The sequence below is a fragment of the Alligator mississippiensis genome, chromosome 6, assembly GCF_030867095.1.
Source record: "Alligator mississippiensis isolate rAllMis1 chromosome 6, rAllMis1, whole genome shotgun sequence".
Classification (NCBI taxonomy): Eukaryota; Metazoa; Chordata; order Crocodylia; family Alligatoridae; genus Alligator; species Alligator mississippiensis.
Window position 1 is genome coordinate 59,628,279 of NC_081829.1, and position 20,119 is coordinate 59,648,397.

The 20,119-nt window shown below is 44.7% G+C and overlaps 1 protein-coding gene across 3 annotated transcripts in view; it reads right to left on the reverse strand.

Annotated features, from left to right (window-relative positions):
* MICU1 (mitochondrial calcium uptake 1) overlaps positions 1–20,119 on the reverse strand; it is a 239,657-nt gene that overhangs the window by 179,820 nt on the left and 39,718 nt on the right. For all 3 annotated transcript variants that reach the window (XR_002089378.2, XM_006265068.3, XM_019484315.1), the window contains exon 3: positions 7,499–7,682. Coding sequence is in view for 2 of the 3 variants with exons in the window: in XM_006265068.3 (XP_006265130.2) it covers positions 7,499–7,682 (184 nt within the window). In the remaining variant the exon portion in view is untranslated. The remainder of the gene's footprint in view (positions 1–7,498; positions 7,683–20,119) is intronic.

Here is a 20,119-nt window from a genome sequence, read left to right on the forward strand (position 1 = left end):
TAGTCTTCAGGCTTTCAGAGGAAAGAAAAAAAAATGTGAAAAATGTTGCAATGTGTTCAGAAACCAGAAGGGAAATAAATACTTCCCCCTGCCCCCAATATATTATTTAAAAAAATATATCAGAATTTTTAAAACTAAATGAATAATTTTGGAAGCCTGACTCTCAAAGCTTTGAACATTTGGTCTCTGCTTCAGTTTTGTGAGGGATAAGACCGGAAAGGGAAGCGAACAGGGCTTCATTTCTTGGTCACAGTTGGGCAAGATGGCTGCAGGTTACTCTGTCCCTCATTTACAAAGGCATCATTTTGTCTCATGTCTACCTTCTGCACCATGTTTACAATGTTTTGCAGATGTCCTAGGCTCAAACCTTTTTCCAATTTGACATTTTTGAGGCCCACAAGCAGTTTTCCTATGTTTAAAATAAGTGTTCTTAAAGAATCAGTTAGGGTGGATCAAAGTCAGTAAAAAGCCTAACACAGCAGTGAGCAAAGGCCAATATGCAAAAATATTAGACTTAAATCCTGCTATGTTCAAAAGTAGGAACTCTGTTCATTCATTAGCTTTTTTCTACACCACTATAGTTTAACACTCATTTGCTTTTCCAGACTTATTTCCATAAACACCATCTCCTAAACTTCTATTAAAAAAAACTGCTATCAGACCAAACCCAGATCTCACAGAACTCAATTCAGAACACAAGGCTGTACAACAGGGATGGCTAGCCTGTGGCATACATGACAAGTAGCTTCTGTGTGTGGCATGCACCAGATTGTAGATGGGGTAGTCAGCACAGCAGCACATAGGAGATGGAGCAGGAAGCAGAGCAGTAGATCACGCAGAGAGCACAGGGCAGGGAGCAGGAAACAGAGCAGCAGGTTGGACATAGGAAGGGGATTTGACTGGCACTCAGGGTGTGGCAGGGTTTAATCTGTTGCATGCCTAGCAAGGTTAGCCTTCACTGCTGTAGAGCAAGAGGACTTCAAGTTTCAGCCTAATTTCTGCACTCTTACTGGGCTATAGTTTAAGATCAGGTATTACTAAAACACAATATAAACAGCAAAATAGTGACAGACTGAAGTAGTATTTCCTAGCACTTGGATTGAAAGTTGCTAACATTTGGAGAAAGGTTGGAGCAAATATGCAATAATAAATCAATTCAAAGTCTTGCTAGTGAGGCAAGAAGCAACTGTTTTCTTTTCATGATTTACATGCAGAATCTCTTTTGAGGTCTAATAAAGCTACACATATCAAGGGATAAAGATTTCTGAAAGCGACAAATGATCACATACTTGACCAAGACATTATTCATACCAAAGATCAAATCTAAAAATTCACAAATTAAATTAATATTGTGTACACTGTTCTCATCACAAATCACTTTCAAAAACACCTTTAACATTCAACCTTCCTAACAGAGCACCAGGCAAGGTTGGTAATATTTTCCCTTTAGCTGCAGCTCTGCTCACAATTGCCTCAATAATCGCTGCTATTTTTCATCAGCTGGTAAAACGTACATAATATACTGCAAGTTAAATCTCTTGATTCTAAATCCATAGCAAACTTTAGTTTAGAAATAAATAGAATTTATATTAAGGTAAAAAATAAACTTTGTAGGAGGTATAAAAGCTACAGGTCTTTCCTGAACTCAGCACAAAACAGCACAGCTCCATTTTCAAAGGCAAAGAATAGAAAGTAGAGGTAGGACATGATCTGATACTCCATCAGCACAGGAATTTGGCTTCACATTTAAAAGGTTCTCCAAACTTTATGACAATGAGTTGCAGGAGTACTGAGGAACAGAAGCTGAAGTTTGGAACAAATTTGGAGAAGCAGGACCACACTCTGAGAGGCCTAAAATTTGGCATTAGAAATAAACCTTGGGTGAGACCAGAACAAGATTCAAGTGGACTTAAGGAAGAAAGGAAGGGTAGTGAAGAGAAAGTTACACAGAAAGATGCAGGAAATGGGAAAAGTAAGAAGGGAAGAATAAGGAAATAAAAATTAAAAGAAAGTAGAGAAAAGGGCAAAAAAAGAAAAAAAAAAGAGTGAAAAATATGGGGGAAAGGAGAGGACTGGCAATAGGAAACAAAACATGGAGGAAATGAGTCAAGGCATCTGTCACAAACTTGTCTGCTGGAAACCACTGTAGCCTCGAGTTCTCACCACTGTGCTGCCACTTCCCCAAGTAACAGACCAAGGTTGCCCTGGGAGAGCTCCTGGTCCCAGCAAGCCTCAGTTCCATTGCCTTATACTGAAGCTGCAGTGGTGGAAATCTCTGCAAACCCTGAGATGGCCCCCACTTTGGGTTATAGAAGAAGTTACAGGTCCCCCACTCCATAAAGTCAGCCTGGAATATCACCTGTCCCAAAAATCACCTCTTTCACAGGCAATCAAAAAGGAGACAACAAAATAATTTATTATAAAACAAGCATAAGAAATCAGTAATCATACACTGATACAGAGATATAAAAGAAAATACCAGAACATTGATCTGTTCTTACCCGGCACCTTAAATCCTAAAATACAGTCCTTAGCCAGCATGACAGAGCAGTCTCTACCTCTGACCTCATGCTTTTGCATCTTCTGCATCTCTCCATCAGCTTGCTTTTCCTTGGCTAGGGAACCTAATCCCGCCACCCCCCGCAACACACACACTCTCACTCTCACTCTCTCTCACCCAGGAAGACTGAATTTCAAGCCAGGCTTCGAGACAGGCTTTAAGTACCACTGCCAGTCTGGTAATTAACAAACATCACCTCTTCATTCTTGTGGGGCTCATGCTATGCCTAACATCTGAAGGTGCACGTTACTAGACCAGAAATGTGCATCCTTTTTAGATACCCTTCACTAATCCGATATTCATCTCTCCTGTATGCTAGTTTGATTAACAAAGTGTCACACTCTTATAAAATGTACATTTATCATTGTCTAGCCAAAAACAGGCTTCCTGTGCCTCTTAGCATACCCACATGGAGGACCAGTAAGCAGCCTAAGTCAAATACTAATTCTCAGCCATTAACTCATTTAAGGGTGAAGAGATGAGCACTGCTCAAGTTAATCACTGCCTTCCTGGCACAACCTTGGCTGAAATATAAAGGTTACATCAGAATTACAACTATACCAAATACTATAACACATACAGTTATGAGAATAATAAAAAACTGAACACAGTTTGGACTGGCTAAAATTAAAGACTGAACACAGAGTTAACCTAATTTGGGAGAGTATCCACATAGTGAACCCCTAGAAGTAACTTTGTTTTGGGGTGAATCTGTGACACGATGTAACACGGATAATTAAGGAAGAAGAAAGAGTGATGTACCAAGTTAAAGATTAAATTTGAAATTAGAAAAAAAACCCACCCCAGTGACAAAAATGACAATACTCCAAATATTTAGTTGCTCGCCTTACACACACACTTGTCTACAATACATGCACACAACTTTCCTAGGTCATTTCAACACACAAAAACATTAATACTTCAGGTGTAGTTAGAAGATTCTGAATTTAAGCCAACCCTAGTAGAGATGCTTCCAATGAAAAAAATTAACCTTTTTTTTGTTTTGTTTTTTATGGAATAAGCATGGTTGACAGGCTTTTCAAAAGGATATCATCTACATGGTACTCTTTTTCTGTTACTGAATGTTTTTCACACATTTCTTCAGCTTTGACAACAGACCAACTTCAAGTGTGAGAATCTATCTCTGAAAAACTAAACTCTCAGCTGATATCTCATAGTGGCATTGACCAAATCAAAAAAGGAAGAAGTTCAATTTTGCTAAGAACAAAATACAAATATTTCAAAGGATAATGGACAAAACTGAAAACTAGCAAAAAGGAATCCCATGGGCTGAACAAGACTCAGAGCTACTATTCTGAAAGCTTTACAACCACACTGTGCATTAGGTTGAAGAGGGAAAAAATTATAGACATGACGAGAAAATAAAATAATCTAAGGGTCTCCATAATTAACCATTTTAATATACTTCCACAGTATCACTAGGCCACCTTTGACTATCATCAGATGGTCAGAGTGGGAACTCCAACAGTTAGATCTCACTAACAGCCTGCATAGTAATACTGTTGATAAATTAGCATTCATTTTCATTAGGTTTCTTACTGCAATGCACACTGAATTAGAGTATCAGCACAATTAAGACTCATAATGCAGCATACCTGCCAAGGCCTAATGACTGTTCCAAATAGATCTTATTCAAGCAGTCCTAATGCAGTAAACACATTATTCTTTTTATGAATTAACATAACACACCAGTCATATTCTATTTGATTGATCATTAACCTTCAACTACAACTGTACTTTAATAGCCTTTACATTCTCTCTCCTTTATGGGCAAATATAAATACATTAAGTTACAAGATACTTGCCCTAGAACCATCACTACTAAGTCACAGCACAAAGCCTTATTTGGCAATGAGTGATTTGTATCCTAACTTCTACACTGATTCACTATCTAGGATAAAATTTGTCATGCATTAATTCTTAATCACTAATTGCTGCCTTAATTAAAAACAGTACTTGGATAAACAGATAGTTTCTGAATTCAAAGTTAATTTGAAGCATCTCTCTTTCTCCAGGAAAGCTGCTGCTGCTTTGGTTTCTTATAAGCAGGAATAGAAAAAAAATGTCCATGATTTACATTGCACTTGGCTGTAGGGTATTACAATATGTCAGTTGAGCTATTGGCAAGTCACTCACTAAAGGCAACTTCCAGCCCTAAAACTTCTGTGAAGCTGAACTGTTGCTTGCATAGCAGAAATAGGACCATGCTACAAAGGACATGCTTGAACATACATAAAACAGAGTCCATTGCTTAATACATTGTTGCCAAACTGCCAGTTATGCAGGGTTACTATATTTCCAATTCCAAAAAAGAGGACACTTGTTTGGGGGGGGCAGAAACGGGGGCGACCATCTCATTCCCAACTCACAGCCCATCCATCCCTGCTGCTGCCTCTCACTTCCAACCCATAGAACCCTGGCGCTACTGGTGCCCCTCACTCCTGATCCACAGTCCCCTGCGCCTCCCCCCCCGGCCATTCTGGCACCCTTCACTCCTGACCCGCAGCCTCCCTCCCCCAGTCCCTGCTGGTGCCCTCACTCCCAAACCAGAGTCCCCTGCTCCCCACAGCCCTGCAGAAGTGGGCCCCCAGCTGCTCCCATTCCAACCAAAGCAGAGCACAGAGACTTCAATTCATGTGGGCAGCAAGAGAGCAAGTTTGGCCCTGGCATGGGTGGGAGGGAAGAGGAGGGGAGGCCTGTGGCACCCTCTGCCATGGGCTGGGGCCCCCATGCTGCACCAGGCAGCCTGGCCATGCCCCCCTCCCCCTCAACAGCATCTCCTGGCCGCACCACCCCTGCAAGCAAGGGCACTAGGTCCTGTACTTCCAGCCTAACCATGGAGATCTGCACTTCCACTGAAGCCCCTCCGTGCCCCATTCCCCTGCTGGATGGGCAGGCACCGCCCCCCAGCCCCAGCCTCAACACCCTGACAGCTTCCCCTAGCAGCCCAAGGCATTGTCCTCCCCTTGCACCCCCATCTCCTCTACACACCCCTGCTGCTCCCCCACCCACTCCCTCCCTCCCTAGAGAGTCCAAGCCCTGGCCCTCCAATCCACCCCAACAGACTTAGCTGCTTCCAGCTGCTAAGGCTGCCTGGCTGTATGCTGGCCACTTGCGAATGAGCACGGTGCCCCCTGCCCCCAGTTACCCTCCACCTGCTCCCACCAGTGAAGCAGAGCAGAATCCTAGACATTGGTTCAGATTTTTTTTTTAAATCATCGGGATAGGGATCAGAGGATCCAAAAAGAGGACATGTCTGGGAAAACCCAGATGTATGGTTTGCTTACTGTTCGTTTCACACATGCTTCGAGTTTAGCATTGAGTTCTGATGAAACATGCTCAGCCCTGTTCCCTTGTCAGGGTTGCCTCATTAAGCTAGAGTCACACTCCTTGCTTTGTGCATGCTTTCTTTTTGGCCCGATGATTTTTGCAGTAGCAGAGACTCTGGTTAACTTTTTTATTAAAGCTCACTCTCAAACTGATTCAACATGTGGACTATTGTAACGAGCTACAAGAAACATGCTGTAGAAATCTGTTTGTTGTTCCGTTATAAGAGAGGATCTGGGAAAAGTAGTAAGGTTAGTGCACCACTAATCTGATTCATCATACAGATTCAGTGATTATAACCACTGAGTCAGAAGGCAGAAGTCTAGTTCTTGTGATTTGTAACTAACTGTCTTCATCTGCTGGTGGTAAAAAATAAATCCATTTGTCTTGAATAGTATAAAGGCACTGTAAGATTTTCCAAGTGTCCAAGAAAGTTTCACACCCCAAAATTAATGGGAAATGAGAATCCAAATCGCTTAGCATCTTATAATGTAACTTCAGTTAAAAAGCTTTACCAGCTGCAAGTCAGTACACCCCAAACACCATCAGATACTTTGAATTTGAATTTTCACCTAACCAGTAAAATTAAAAACAAACACCACACCCTCAGCATCTCTAAGCAAAATGACTTAACAGCTGTTAAGCCACTAGATACTAGTTACCCACAAGTTAGATACTGAGATGCAGTCCCTCAGGGTATGGATTTAAAAAAAAAAATAAAAAATCAAGGTCAGATCATAGAAGAGGAATTTAAGAGGCACTCATTTGTTTTTCTGTTTGGCACCATAAAGACACTAAATTCTCAGACAAAGCCCAATAAAACAAATATCCAGACAGATAAATAAAAATAGTCCTCTGCCAACACTGTTTATGGAATTTTTCATCGAACCATATTGTACCTCTTGCAATAATGGATAACAGCTAAAGCCAAAAGTGTGTCAGATCAACCTAAGGAGTCCACAGCTTAACAATGTCCAATCATGGATGCAGATTAGAAGTACACTTCTCTGTTCAAATCCTGATTTTTCTTTCAGGCTTAGGAATTGTAAAGAACAGAAAACAAACGTAGGTTCACACTTGATACAAACACCATGGTTCTAAATGCTGAAGGGGAAAGACATTACATGTTTGTAGTCACAGTTTCAGGATAACAACACTGAATAAAAATCAACTATCCATTCACTGAATCCTCTGCAGGAAACAAATTGGTAAAACATTTAAAGATGCAATAAATTCAAATTGCATCTCTGTTGTACCTTTTTTCAATTATTTTAATAAAACAGAAAGGTAGAAGGCCCAAGCCTTATATTTTAGAAACCCAACCTGAGATGTCTTTCAGGGGCTTCATTTTCAGAGTTTTTAGAGTGGTCAGTACTTCCACCCTGCCACAAAAGAGACAGACATCTGAAGCTGGTTTCCCAAGAAGTGAGGCACTCCCAATCAAAACCTTCTCTTGAAAATTTAAGCCAATAAGTAAATACTAAACGTCTATCATAAAACACACATAGAAGCTGAAGTCAAGTTAACCCCCCACTCCTTTTTTTCCCACTACTGCACAACTCCCGCAGTTTGACAAAGAACTATTTCTACCTTGCGGTCCCTAAATCCAGAACGTTTCTTCTTCTTCCCTTCTGGCTGAGCCTTTTCACCACTTGATTCAACTGCCTGCCTTCCATCAACCTCACTGCTGTCCTCTTCCTCCTGGTCCTTCTCTTTCTCTTTAGGGTCTGTCCTTGAATTGTGTTTTACAGATGATGGCACTTCTGCATGGACCCTGAAATAAAACAGGAAGAAAACACCTGTCAGTTCAAGAAGTTAAACAAGATACATGTGACAATTTAAGCAATTTTTAACACTGTTTTAAGCCAAACTGGCAACGTGGAGAAAAACAACACATTTTATTGTAAATTACTCAGTGTAAATTCCTAAAAGCAATGTCCATCCCCCACTGCTTGTCTGTGCAACACATAGTATAAGAGGGCCTTAGCACGAACATCGTTATACTGGAAAAGCATTTACTCCTCCTCAAGCTTCAACAAACAGTACAGTATGGCCCAAAAGTAGCAGTGTTATTGCGCCTGTCTCGATTCGAAAATCTGTTTGCGTGCTGCCTTGGTGCGGGCGCCTGGTGATAGATGCTGGGAGGCTTCGTGTAACCTCTGGTAGGGGCCTAGATCACCCCAAGGAGTACCCCAGAACTCGCCTGCCACAATTTTGGATGCAACTTCAGTGGTGGGGTCTCCCATTGGAGGTCCCTCGAGGTCGGAAGTTCCTCCCGACGGATATTCGCGGGGCTCCACCTCCCCTACACCCCTTCCATACGCCAGCCTACAAAGGGTCACCTGATGCCACTGTGGCTTGCCCTCTGATCTTGATGGTCTCCACGCTCAAGTACCAGGTCATATTTCCACCTTAATGACATACTCTCTGGTCCGTGGATTCGTCTCTCAGGTTCAGTGCTGGTTACTGATTACTTCCCGTGATTGGCCCTTGTGGCCTGTTATGCCTCTCAGACCTCAGAGATCAAAGCTCTCATCCACGGTGCGCAATGAATAAAAAGGAAAACACAAACACAAGGCAACTCCGTGCCATACTTAAGAAGAAACAACAAAAGAAAATAATAAGACACAACAAAAGGGAGGACTCGTGGGAAAGAGGGAGATCAAGGGGAACGGTCCCTCTTCTCTCCCTGCCCTGTAGCCTGTGCCTGGCCATGTCCCCCAACGCTGCTCCCCTCTTTGCCTCTGGTGAGAGTTCCTTCTGCTACTCTCCCAGTCGATTCCCCACCTAAAGTCCCCTGCAGCCAGAGCCTGGAGCATGGAACCGCCTTGCCTTCCTCAGCCTCCACCGCTTGCTTTGGGACAGAGTCTTCTCCCATGCTTTGATGATGCCTACAACTGGCATGCAGGCTGTGACCAGCTGCTGCTGCTGCTGGGATCATCCCTCCTGGTTCGGGACTTTCTTCGGCTCGCTGGTGCTGCCTGCCACTGGTGCACAGAGCCCCTGCAGCCTCCGCTGCCTCTCCCACTCTCCTCATCTCCCTGCTGAAGCCCGCCTTTGAATCAGCTGGCTGGCGTATGTCCCCGACATCACCTGCTGGCTTCAGCTGTATATGAGCATGGCTAATAAACAGAGCGGGTTTTTCTTCTTGGCGTCGTTCTGTTGGCGTTTGGCAACCTAAAGCAGGTGTGTGTTCTTTGATTTCAGGGTCTCTCCTCTGAATTTGGGTTCCCCCCGTGCTTATACCCCTGGAACAGTTATTATATATATGGAGATGTGGAAATCAATATATATAAAACAATCAATATATATATTGATTTCCACATCTCCATATACAGACACTTAGCATCAAATTTAACCTTTGGAAGGAGGGAATACTCTCAAGTAATTCAACAGCAGTAGCTAAGAGATGGGCTCTGAAGAGACTTATATAGACTTCCTTAACTGGAACACTACCTACAGTTCAGAGTCTGGAGGATTGTAGAGATAAGACAGGAGTGGGGGTGGAAATGGGGAGGGGGAAATCAAGATATTTAAGGAAGCACAGATGTTTCTTTTGCCTCCTTGGTGGAATTTATGCACCTCTAAGAGGAAAAGAGAGAAAAGTTATTTCACGTCTGCTTATCTTGTCAAAAATACCCAATATACATAAAATCTGTTTTTCCAGAAAAAACAGGAAGAAAGTATTCCAAATGCAAAATGTGCAGTTTTAAGAGCCTAGCAGCTCTTAAAAGCCTCTAGTAGCTTTAAGAGCCTTACTCAAAAATAAGACAAGACAAAATAATGAAGAACCCAGAAAGTTTATTTTATCTTCTGTACTCTACTTTTTTAAATGAACGCAGCTCATACGATTTATTTTAGATCTGAAAGAGATGATGGGCTCTTTTTTTTTTAACCAATGAATTTACTGCATTTGAACAGTATAGGATCCATGATAATGAAGACTGAAATTAGTAGTTTCCTGTTTGCTGGTGTAAATACACACAGACAGAGCACAGGGGTCCTCTTCTTGCTGTGCAAATCAATGATTCTCTTTGTGAATAGAGACTCTCAGTCTTCATGTTTGCTCTTTCAGTCTTACAGCCAAACCACTGAACAGTGAACACTCAAAGCAAATCGGAGCATAAAAGTTAACTGTAGACTACAACCTGTATAAAAGAGCAACTCATTCCACAACAGAAAACAATGCTGAATTTTTAACATACCATATTTAAAATGCACAGTGTTACATACATCTCAGACCAAAACACAGCATAGCATACACTTTCTTCCTACCAAAAAATACCAGACACACACAAGACCCTAAGATCTCAAAAACTTTAGGTAAATAGAGATTCATATTTTGTTTCCTACTTTCATTCATAGAACACAGATGCGTTTTGTAAAAGAACAAAGTTACAGGGAAAAAAAAAGAGGTAGCCGACCAGGGGAGAACAACTGATTAAAAAACAAAACAAAAACTTGCCAGCTTTGTGTTTAGTGTCCCTGCTTCTTGTAAAAGAGGATATAGAGCAAGCACTACTTCAAACTTTAATAAAAAAGGTCATTCCTGTCTTGCTGTTCCTGATAAGTCACACTGACAGCTATAACAATTGTCAGACTTGGAAGTAGTAATAAATTCAGTCATTACACAGTCCTTAAGAAAGGAAAGTACTATACTCTATAGAAACACTTCCAAAGCAACATTAAGAGAAGAAAAAATAATTATGACTGCAAAGTAACTTTGCAACAGGTAGCATAGAAGCTAAAGATCTAAAATGTTCTAGTAAGGAAAGTAAGAGACCTTAGTCGGTTTTCCCATGCCATAAATATTTGATATTTCAAAAGTATTCCTGTTCAACATCAGGACAAAGAGACTTTTTCAAAATGTTACATGAAAAGAAACATAAGCACCAGAACAACCAAGAGCCTTGTTAAAGTATGGAATGCAAAAGGAGTGCAAAAGGAGCCAATTTCAGTTGTTTTGTCCATATTAGGCAGGACTTGAACCTGGACATCCTGTTTCCCCAGATAAGTACCCTAAATATCCAGCTATTCAATTAACTGGTATATCTTAAGTTTCCACCATTTTTTCTGATAAAAACTTAATTGGTATATTTTAAGTTCTCTCTCCATCCTGGAGCAGAAAAAAACCTTTGGTGGGGGATGGAGAGGCAGGGGCAGGGAATTTCATCAATTCTAGCACATCCTTGTGAAAGTTTTGATTCTAATAAATCAAAGATTTAAAAAAACAAACAGATTTTGTTGCATTCTAAAGTTTCTAAGCAACTGTATTCTGCACTGTTATGCAGAAAATTATGATTTAATTTTTCTCCCAGTCTTTTTAGCCTGATTTATGATAGCACATTCTGGGTTATCATCAGTTAAATATGTGACTGCACTACCCTGTTAACAATAGCATAAGTACTTACACAGAAATACCTTAACTGTTTGCTAAGTTGTTTCCCCAAATCTGATTTAATTTGTATATATGCACTAGTAGTAAAACCTTCCTCAATACCAACAGAGCTTCTTCTTACAGAATTTGCTACTGTGCATATTTTACACCATGTCAGACCCTGGTAGAAAATGCTGGGCCTGGGACAGGGGCTGCCCAGCCAGGGTGGCAGGGCGCGGGGAGCAGGTGAAGCTGCTTCCACAGCTGCGCGCTGCTGGTCCAGGGGGGGTGGGAGGGGGGCATGTGCCCCCGGATCTGCGTGGGGCGGGCAGGCAGGTGGGGCCAGGGCTGTGCCAGGCTGCCCTCTGGGCACCACGCTGCCTCCAGACAAGCAGCACGCAACAGCCAGAGCCACCCCGGCCTCCCGGCCCCACCCCAACCCAGCTGGGCGAGCGGCAATATGGCATGTGGGGGTGGGGCATGTGCCCCCAGATCTGCGTGAGGCAGGCAGGCCTGGGGCAGTGCTCTGTGCGGGCAGCAGGTGCTACAGTGAATTTTAGGGTGACTACAGCCTCCCCCATAGACTGCACCCGCCCTGCCCCTATCCAGGGGCACATACCGCTGCCATGCCCTGCTGCTCACCCAGCCAGGGCAAGCAGGACAAAGCTGCAGCTCATCCAGGAGGCGCAGGGAGGCTGAGGCGGCTCCAGCTGTTGCACGCCACTTGTCCATAGGCAACGCAGCAACTCTGCCCCACCCTGGCAGGGCAAGCAGGAGGGCATAGCCCCCACTCCCAGTGCCTTCCCCCAACTACCCAGAACACAGCATGGCGCAGCCCTGGCCCTGCCCACCCCATGTAGATCCAGGGGCGTACAGCCCCCTCTGCGCCATGCCCCTCCGGGCTGGTGGAGGGAGCAGCGGCAAGAACCGCCAGACAAGCAGCTCCTGGACCAGCAGCCCGCAGAGGCAGGAGCCGCCCAACCCTTCCCTGTGCCCCACCTCCCCCAGCTGGGCAGCCCTTGCCCTAGGCCCTGTCCTAACCCCCACTCCCCAACCCCTCCCTCACTGCAGGGGTGTTGATCTGCGCCCCCCCAAATCACAACAGACTTATAGCTGGAGGCAGCTGCATCGAGTGTGGTAAAGAAGCCAATCTCCCATTTATAACATTGTCCCTATGGGAGAATTGGTTCCGAGTTACAATGTTTTAACTTAAGACATGATTTTCAGGAACCAATTGCATCATAAGTCTGAGGACTGCCTGTACTGTGAAACATTGATTCACCTCCTGTGATGGTGAGACAAGGCTCAAAAGTCCTCACCTTGGAATACTGGGAACAAGTCTTCTAGAGGTCTTGGCTGGTTTTACTAGTCTGGATAGTCTGGAGCATGAGATGCATAACTAATTAGCACAAAAAAAAAATAAGATGTCAAGATGTCAAGAATAAAACTAACCAACCAAAAGCCATGAAAAGAAAATAGGTCTTTAATTGACTTTTCACCAATGCCAAGAGTCTAAGTAACAAATGACAGAAATCAGAATTGCCCATTAATGAGCATACATTTAGTCTGATATTGCTGAAGTCTGGTGGGAAGATGTACATGAATGGAATGCTAAAGTCTCCAATGGTACTTTTTTAGGAAGCATTTAGTGAGCAAAGGAAGAGAGAATGGCATGCTTTCAAAAATGACATTGTTTATTTGCAAGTCATAACTCTCAGACAAATTAACTAAAATGCTTAGGGAGTGGCATGCTAACAGATCAAACAAAATGTAAAATTAATTGATGTCTGCAAAAACCCACCAAATCACTCTAGATAACAGGGGCTAGGGACTTAAGTTACACATAAACTGGCATAAGCGATCAAAAATTCATTCAAATATGTAAATGCAAAAGATTTTCAGGTCACATAAACCACTTTCAAAGTGGCTAAAACCGTTTTAAGATAAACCTAGATGGATGTAGTATCAGACTTAACTGATTTTAGATAAATCAGTTTATTGAACTTCTGTCCCAGATCCCCTCCAGGTTCAAGTTAACTCATAGTCCCCCAGCAACCCAAGATGCTTTGCACCTCCCCACCACACCCCACTTCATAGGGTGGGAGGGCTAGCCTTGGCCCAAACTGTCTGCTCCAGTCAAGCAGGGAGGCATGCCCTAGAGCAGGCTTGTCCACCATGCGGCCCACCAAGCCATTTTCTCTGGCCCGAGTCCCCTCACTCGGGACAGGAGAGGAGTCCTGGCACCTGCTCTGCGCTCCGCGGTGGTGGTGGCGGCAAGGCAAGGTGGGCAGGGCCAGCCCGTGGGCCCCCACTGGCAGCGAGGGGAGGGGAGCTGCTTACCCCAGCAGGGCCGGGCTCATCATGTGAGCCGGGTCCCCAAGGGCTGTGCGGCGCGGGGCTGCTCCAGCCATGCCTGACTGGATGAGCTGGGAAGCACCTGCAACTTCTCCTCTGGCTCGACCTCTTGCCCCCGGCACGTGGCTGGAAGAGCTGCAGCATGGCCCGCACCCTGCCCGTGTGTGTGGTGGACAGAGGCACCAGGTAAGGCCCCACGTGGAGCTGGGGGCGCCTCGGGGCCAGGCCTGCAGGGCGTGCGGTTGCCAGAGCCTGGCTGCGCAGGAGGCAGGAGGAGCCCAGCCCAGAGGCGCTCTACTTCCAGCCGCCTCCTTGGCGATATGAATGCAGTTTCCAGCTGCCTGGCCCCAGCACAGCTCCTCACTGGCAGGAAGCTGTACCTGTGCCCTAGCCATGGAGTGGCAGGGCTGGGAGAAGTGACAGTGGCACAGACAGTGCCTCTGCCTCTCTAGACCTGGTGTGGACGCACAGAAAACCCCCTCACCGCTGAAGCTACCTGAGCCACATCGGATCGGAGCTGGATTGTTTCATCCTGTGGCTTGAAAAGGTTGCTGGCTGTAGTGCTAGAAGGTAGAGAGAGGACAGGATTCTTACCAAATACTTGGGAGAAGAGCCCATCTCAGGTTCAAAAGACCCAGGAGTCTTGTTCTGTTGGCTAATTGGCATGCAGTCACTAGCTGCCAGGGCATGCAACTGCTGCACATCACAACATGGAGTCTGCAGAGGCTGGGCATTTCTTTTTAAAGTGCCTTCCTTTAGCCATGCTGTCCAGTTGAGTAGGCTTGGGGCTGATGTATCAATCTGGCACTTCTTCACAGCTCTTGTCCCCCAGTAACACACGGTTGCAGAGGCTAATAGCAATGACCTGTATGTAGAAATTCAGTCCATGCTTCTGGTCATGGCAGTGGTTTATTATGAATGCTTTTATGGAGGTGGGGGAATGGTTCAGGGAACTGGTAGTGAGACTTAGTGCTCTTCCTTTGCAGATAATTAGGGGGAGGCTAGGTCTGGTTGGCAGTGGTCAAAAGTTGTTACCATTTTTTACCTGCTTGGGTTAATATAGGGTGACATCCACTACTCTTGAATATTGCTGGCTCACTTTGTCAGAAACCTCTTCAGGGAGAGGGAGGAAGGAGCTAGGTTCTCTAGGACAGTAGTTTTCAACTTTTCTTGTACCAGGACCCATTTGTAAACACTGATGGCCAGTTCCAACCCAGTAAATAGTTTAAGTAGAAAACAGCGCCCTGGCCTTGCTGGAGCCCCTCACTCCCGACTTGCTGCCCCCCACCTCTAGGTCCCAGCCCCCACTCTGAGTCCATGGGTAAATTGGGTCAGGTATCTGGAGAGTGTCAGGAAGCCAGCAGCAGCATAAGCCAATGATGCAGCAGCCTGAATCTGGATCAAACCTTGTTTCCCGGACAGTTCCTCTTCTGGGTCAAGGGTTTATATGGGAAGGGGTGAGGATTCAGCTGACCTTGGGCGTCCACTCTGGTGGCAGAGAGCGGACATGTGGCTCGGCCCAGCTGGCGGGTTCTGATCACCTGTGTCTGTCCCCACTTATGCTCTGCTGAGCAGGTGGCAGACAAGGGTGAGCAGCTATGCCAGGCAGGCTGAGACCCACAGCCTGGCAGATTGGGAAGCCTAATCTCTAGAGCAGTGGTTCCCAACTTTTTTTGGACTGGAAGTGACCACAGACTGTCAAACCGTGGACCAGAAGTGACCAGCATCCTGTGGACCAGCAAGCAACCATGTTTTATACTTGGTATCTGACTAGATTTCAGTATTTTGATACCTTTGGTTGAAATCAAAATTCCGGATGTAGGTTAAGGAGTGGGTTAGAATTAAGGTTGAAAAAATCCAACCATATAGAAGTACAGATATTTAGAATTACATTTCTAAACTACCTTATGTTCCTACCTAGAGACTTCTTTTCTTTTTTGGGGGGAGAAGGTTTTCAAAATGCCTAGTACAGAACACTCATTTTATATTTTTTCTACTCTGTGTATCTGACAGTAAATGTGGTACTTTGTTCATGTGTTAACTTCATGCTTTTTATGTAGGTGGGCTGCGGTTGTTTGTAAATAGATTAGTTTCCCACCGTATCTAACAAGATTTGATTAATTTGGTGGCAGTTATCAGGGCTGGTCCTGCCAGGAACTGGATTCTCTCAATAAATGATCAACTTGCAGAGTTTCAGGAAGGCAGTTTTATCGATCTAACAAGGGACTTGTCAAAATGGCAGAACAGGGATGCATTCCTCTTCCCCTGCTGGATAAATGGCTCAAACAGTTTTAATGGTTTCTTCTTCTTCATTAGTAAAGAAAGATCTTCCTGGAAGTAATAGAAATGTAACTGCTGTGACTGATATTTTCTAAAAAGTCTCAGTTTAGAAACAGCTTGTCTACTTTACTTCAGTTTTGACGGAATAAATATTTTTTTATCTTTGGATGGGCTTCCCTAGCAGTCAAGTTTCATGTTGCCATCAATCTCTGTGTAGAAAAGGGCAATTTATTTTAAGATTGGATGATGCTGACAAGCCCTTCTGATGTTGCTATTTAAATTATAGTCAACATTTAAAACCAAATAAATAAATGAATAGAACTGGGGTTTTATTATGTAACCTTTAGTCATAACTAGTTATTAATTCAATAAAAGTAAATCTTCCTGAAGATTATTCTCAAAAATGCCCATATTTTGTTGCTTTGATTTGTTTCTACTCTGGCTGATATCTTTTCCACATTTGATCTGTCGACTTGCATTAATTATGCTTCTTTCATTCATTGAGAAGTGAGTAGAAGCTAAAAAGTGTTTATTTTAGGCAAGTGTTTGGTATTATTTCATTCTTGCTTTAATATTGTTTTTATTTTGGATTTTAAACCACATTTCCAGATCCATTTCATGGTCACTTCCTACAACTTCACTGTTGTCAAAGGTCACGTGACATCACTTCCTGATGTGATACCACTTCCTGTGAGGTCTTTGAATATGGCTCGCCAGCCCACTGGGTGATAAAAAGTTCATGATCCGGTCCCACATTCAAAAAGGTTGGACACCCCTGCTCTAGGGGCCCCCAGCATCTGGCCTGGGCTATTGCAGGCATATGGCTGTACTTCCAGAATAAACAAGTGAACATATGTTCACTTGTTTATGGGTTCAGTCTATGCAGATTTGTCTGAACTGTGAAGAGTGAATCGGGCTTTTTGACTCCGTATACTTAACCAGGGTGACAAGCCCCTTAAAACACTTATCTATACCATCTAGGGAATAAACGTGTATGATGGGAGACTTCAAATCTGAATGAGATGTACTGGAGGGTCCAGTTATTGATTTGTAATATAACTATACAGTATAAATTTTATAGTATTAAGAAATGCGAAGAGTTTCCAGTTAAAATACAGAAAAGAAAAAGATCAGTTTAACTTTTTCTCCTCTGTAAAATAAGTTTCAATTGTATTTCAGCTGAATGCCACATAAATGCCAGATTTTATTTTTAATTTCTAGGTTACAGACAATGATTACCATTCTTAGCAGCTACAGGTGTTAAAATCACCCACTGGAAAGCATCCACGCTGTTTATAAGACACATAAAGCATTAAGTGACACTTAAGACCCAGAGAATTGAAACAGTAAGTTCCCTAAACCTGAACCAAAATACAGGACTTATTTGTGATCCCGATCATATTTTCAAGACTTTAAGAAAATACCAGAACGCCAGGGGACTTCTTCAGAGACCCCATGATGAAAGACGTATGTACAACTGTATTACTTCGCTCCAGGACTTAGTTACAACAATGTTAAACCATTGCAGTAGGCTTCTTATTAACCATTCCTCAATTCCAACAGATATTGGTATTTTTTTTTTAGTGGTATTCATTCCAAAAAAGACAGTTACTTCATGAGTAAGCTTTATTCCAAAAGGGTGCATAGATTTTGTTACAATATAACTTGTTCAGTCATTCTTTATCAGTGTGCAGAAGTCTTTTAAAGCTGTGAGAAAGATGATAAATATAATGAACTTTGAGGAGTTATCAGTGCAGCACAATCAGCAAAACTTCTCATTTTGCTTGTGACAAGTGTATTATCCCAACTAGTTTTATTTAATGGATAATTAATCTGAATAGTGATAGCCATATGTTCCTGGTAAGTTTTGTGATCAAGTGTATTTCCTCCTGCTATAAAAAAAAAACTGTCTGCTTTGTACAGCAAGAAAGGAAAACAGCTAGAATTAGTCAGGCATTTATATTTAATTTAGGAGTAGGGCTGTTTAGTGACAAAAACCTCATGAAAAATTCAACATTAAGGAATTTCAGATTTCCACTGCCTGTAGGAAAGAATTTCACAGTGGAGATTAATTGGGCTAAGAAGAAATCTACAATGTTTGGCAATGAATTAATATTTGAGAAATAATTTTTTAGAATTATAAACAGGAATTAAAAATGTATATAAAAATTGGATATAAATTGAAGTTTATAATATTAACCTGGCCCCAAACTATAAGGTTTAATAGTTACCATTTACCTGTATCACTTAAAATGAGCCAATGACTGAATCACAATTTATTTTTAATTAATTAATTTAGGTTACTGCATCAATGCCCCTGATTCTTATTTGGTTTCGATGACTCATCAATTCAGCAATTAGCTGTTCGTTCACAGGTGCTCCCTCCCTCCCAGCACCGGCTTCACTCAGGCTGTGCTATCTGGCTGGGTTTGCCACCATGTCTTCCCCCCACTCAAAAGGAGCCTGGGAGCAGCTTCCAGCAGCAGTTGCATGCGAGCCACTGTTATCCATTAACAGTTTAACTGATATAATTACAGGAAGTTAAATGAATAATTTTTAAAATGATATTTACATCCTAGCAGGGACTTTGCACACAGATGTAGGCAGCCTGTTCTGTACTGCCTGCAGTGCGACTCTGGATGCATCTAAGAAAACCTTTGAAGCAGGGCAACAGGCACATGCGGGAACGAAAAAATGTTGCAGCACAGGGAGAAAATTAGACCCCTGGATCCAGGGGTCTTAAATAAATAAACAAACAAACAAACAAACAAACAAACACTCCGCAATAGAGTGGAGCAAGACACAGTTCAAGACTGTGCCTGGACCCAGTCTGCCAAAAGAGACGCTCTGGTTTTGGCCAAGGTAAGTTTGGGGGTGGCGGAGTTTCATGGGTATCAAGGGGGGTGAGGGGTAGCAGGGGGATGTTGGGGGAGGTTTGGAGAGTGGCGGGGGGTGGGGGATGTCCCTGGTCCAGATCCCCGAGGCTCGCTAGTCCAGCTTTGCACTGGAGCGGGTCGCACGGCTCCGGGAGGCACACACAGGAGCCGCACCTCCCGGAGCCCTGTGACCCACTCTGGTGCAAGGCCAGACTAGCAAGTCACATGGGGCTGGGCCAGGTCCTCACCCCACCCCCACAGGCACAGGAGGCAGAGGCAGGAGCCGGCTCTGGGGCCCAGCCTATGCTGACAGAAGCTGATGCAGCATACGGTTCCCGTGTGCCGCACCGGGTCCTGCCGCGGCCGGGCCCTTCCTATAGCTGCAGAACCTGTCCTGGTGCGTGGGGACTGCGTGGAGCCAAACCGGGTCCTACTGGCCCTGGGACTGCTTGTGCAGCCTGGCAGGCAGGTGGCACGAGCAGCCCTAGGGCCAGCAGGACCTGGCTTGGCTCCGCACAGTCCCTGCACGCCGGCCCGTCAGGGGAACACGAGCCATCTGGGGCCGGCAGGATGCAGCTCGGCTCCACACAGTCCCCACATGCTCCCCAGCTCGTGCTCCTAGGCCCAGCCCAGCGTGTGGGGACTGCACGGAGCTGAGTTGCGTCCTGCCAGCCCCAAGCAGCTCATGTTCCCCGGCCTGATGTGCAGGGACCGCTCCCGCCTCTGCCCCCTGTGCCTGCCCGGGGGAGGGGGGGGGGTGAGGACCTGGCCTAGCCCTATGTGGCTCACTAGTCTGGCCTTGCACAAGAGCAGGTCACAGGGCTCCAGGAGGTGCAGGTCCTATGCGCGTCTCCTGGAGCCATGCGACCCACTCCGGTGCAAACCTGGACTAGCAAGCCTCCGGGATCTGGGCCCAGCCCGGCTGGGCTGCAGAGGGGACCCAGGACCCGGCTGGGCCTGGCATGTGGTCCCCACATGCTGCACTAGGTCCTGTCACCATGGGCCCAGCCCAGATGTGCTGCAGAGGGGGCCCAGGACCCGGCTGGGCCTGGCACGTGGTCCCCACGTGCCGCACCAGGTCCTGCTGCCACACGGCCAGCCTGGCTGGGCAGCAAGAGCTGCCCCAGGGCTGGCAGAACCAGGCTGGGCTCAGTGCATGGTCCCCCCGCTGCTGCTGTTAAAGGTTAATTATGGGCCCTGGGCAGGGGGTCTGGGACCTTATGGTGGATAAGGGCTGTGGCCCTCCAGGGTGGAGCTGGGACCCTGGGCAGGGGGGAGGTATTCCATGTGCTGGGGGGTCTGCACCCTGTAGGGGCTGGGGGA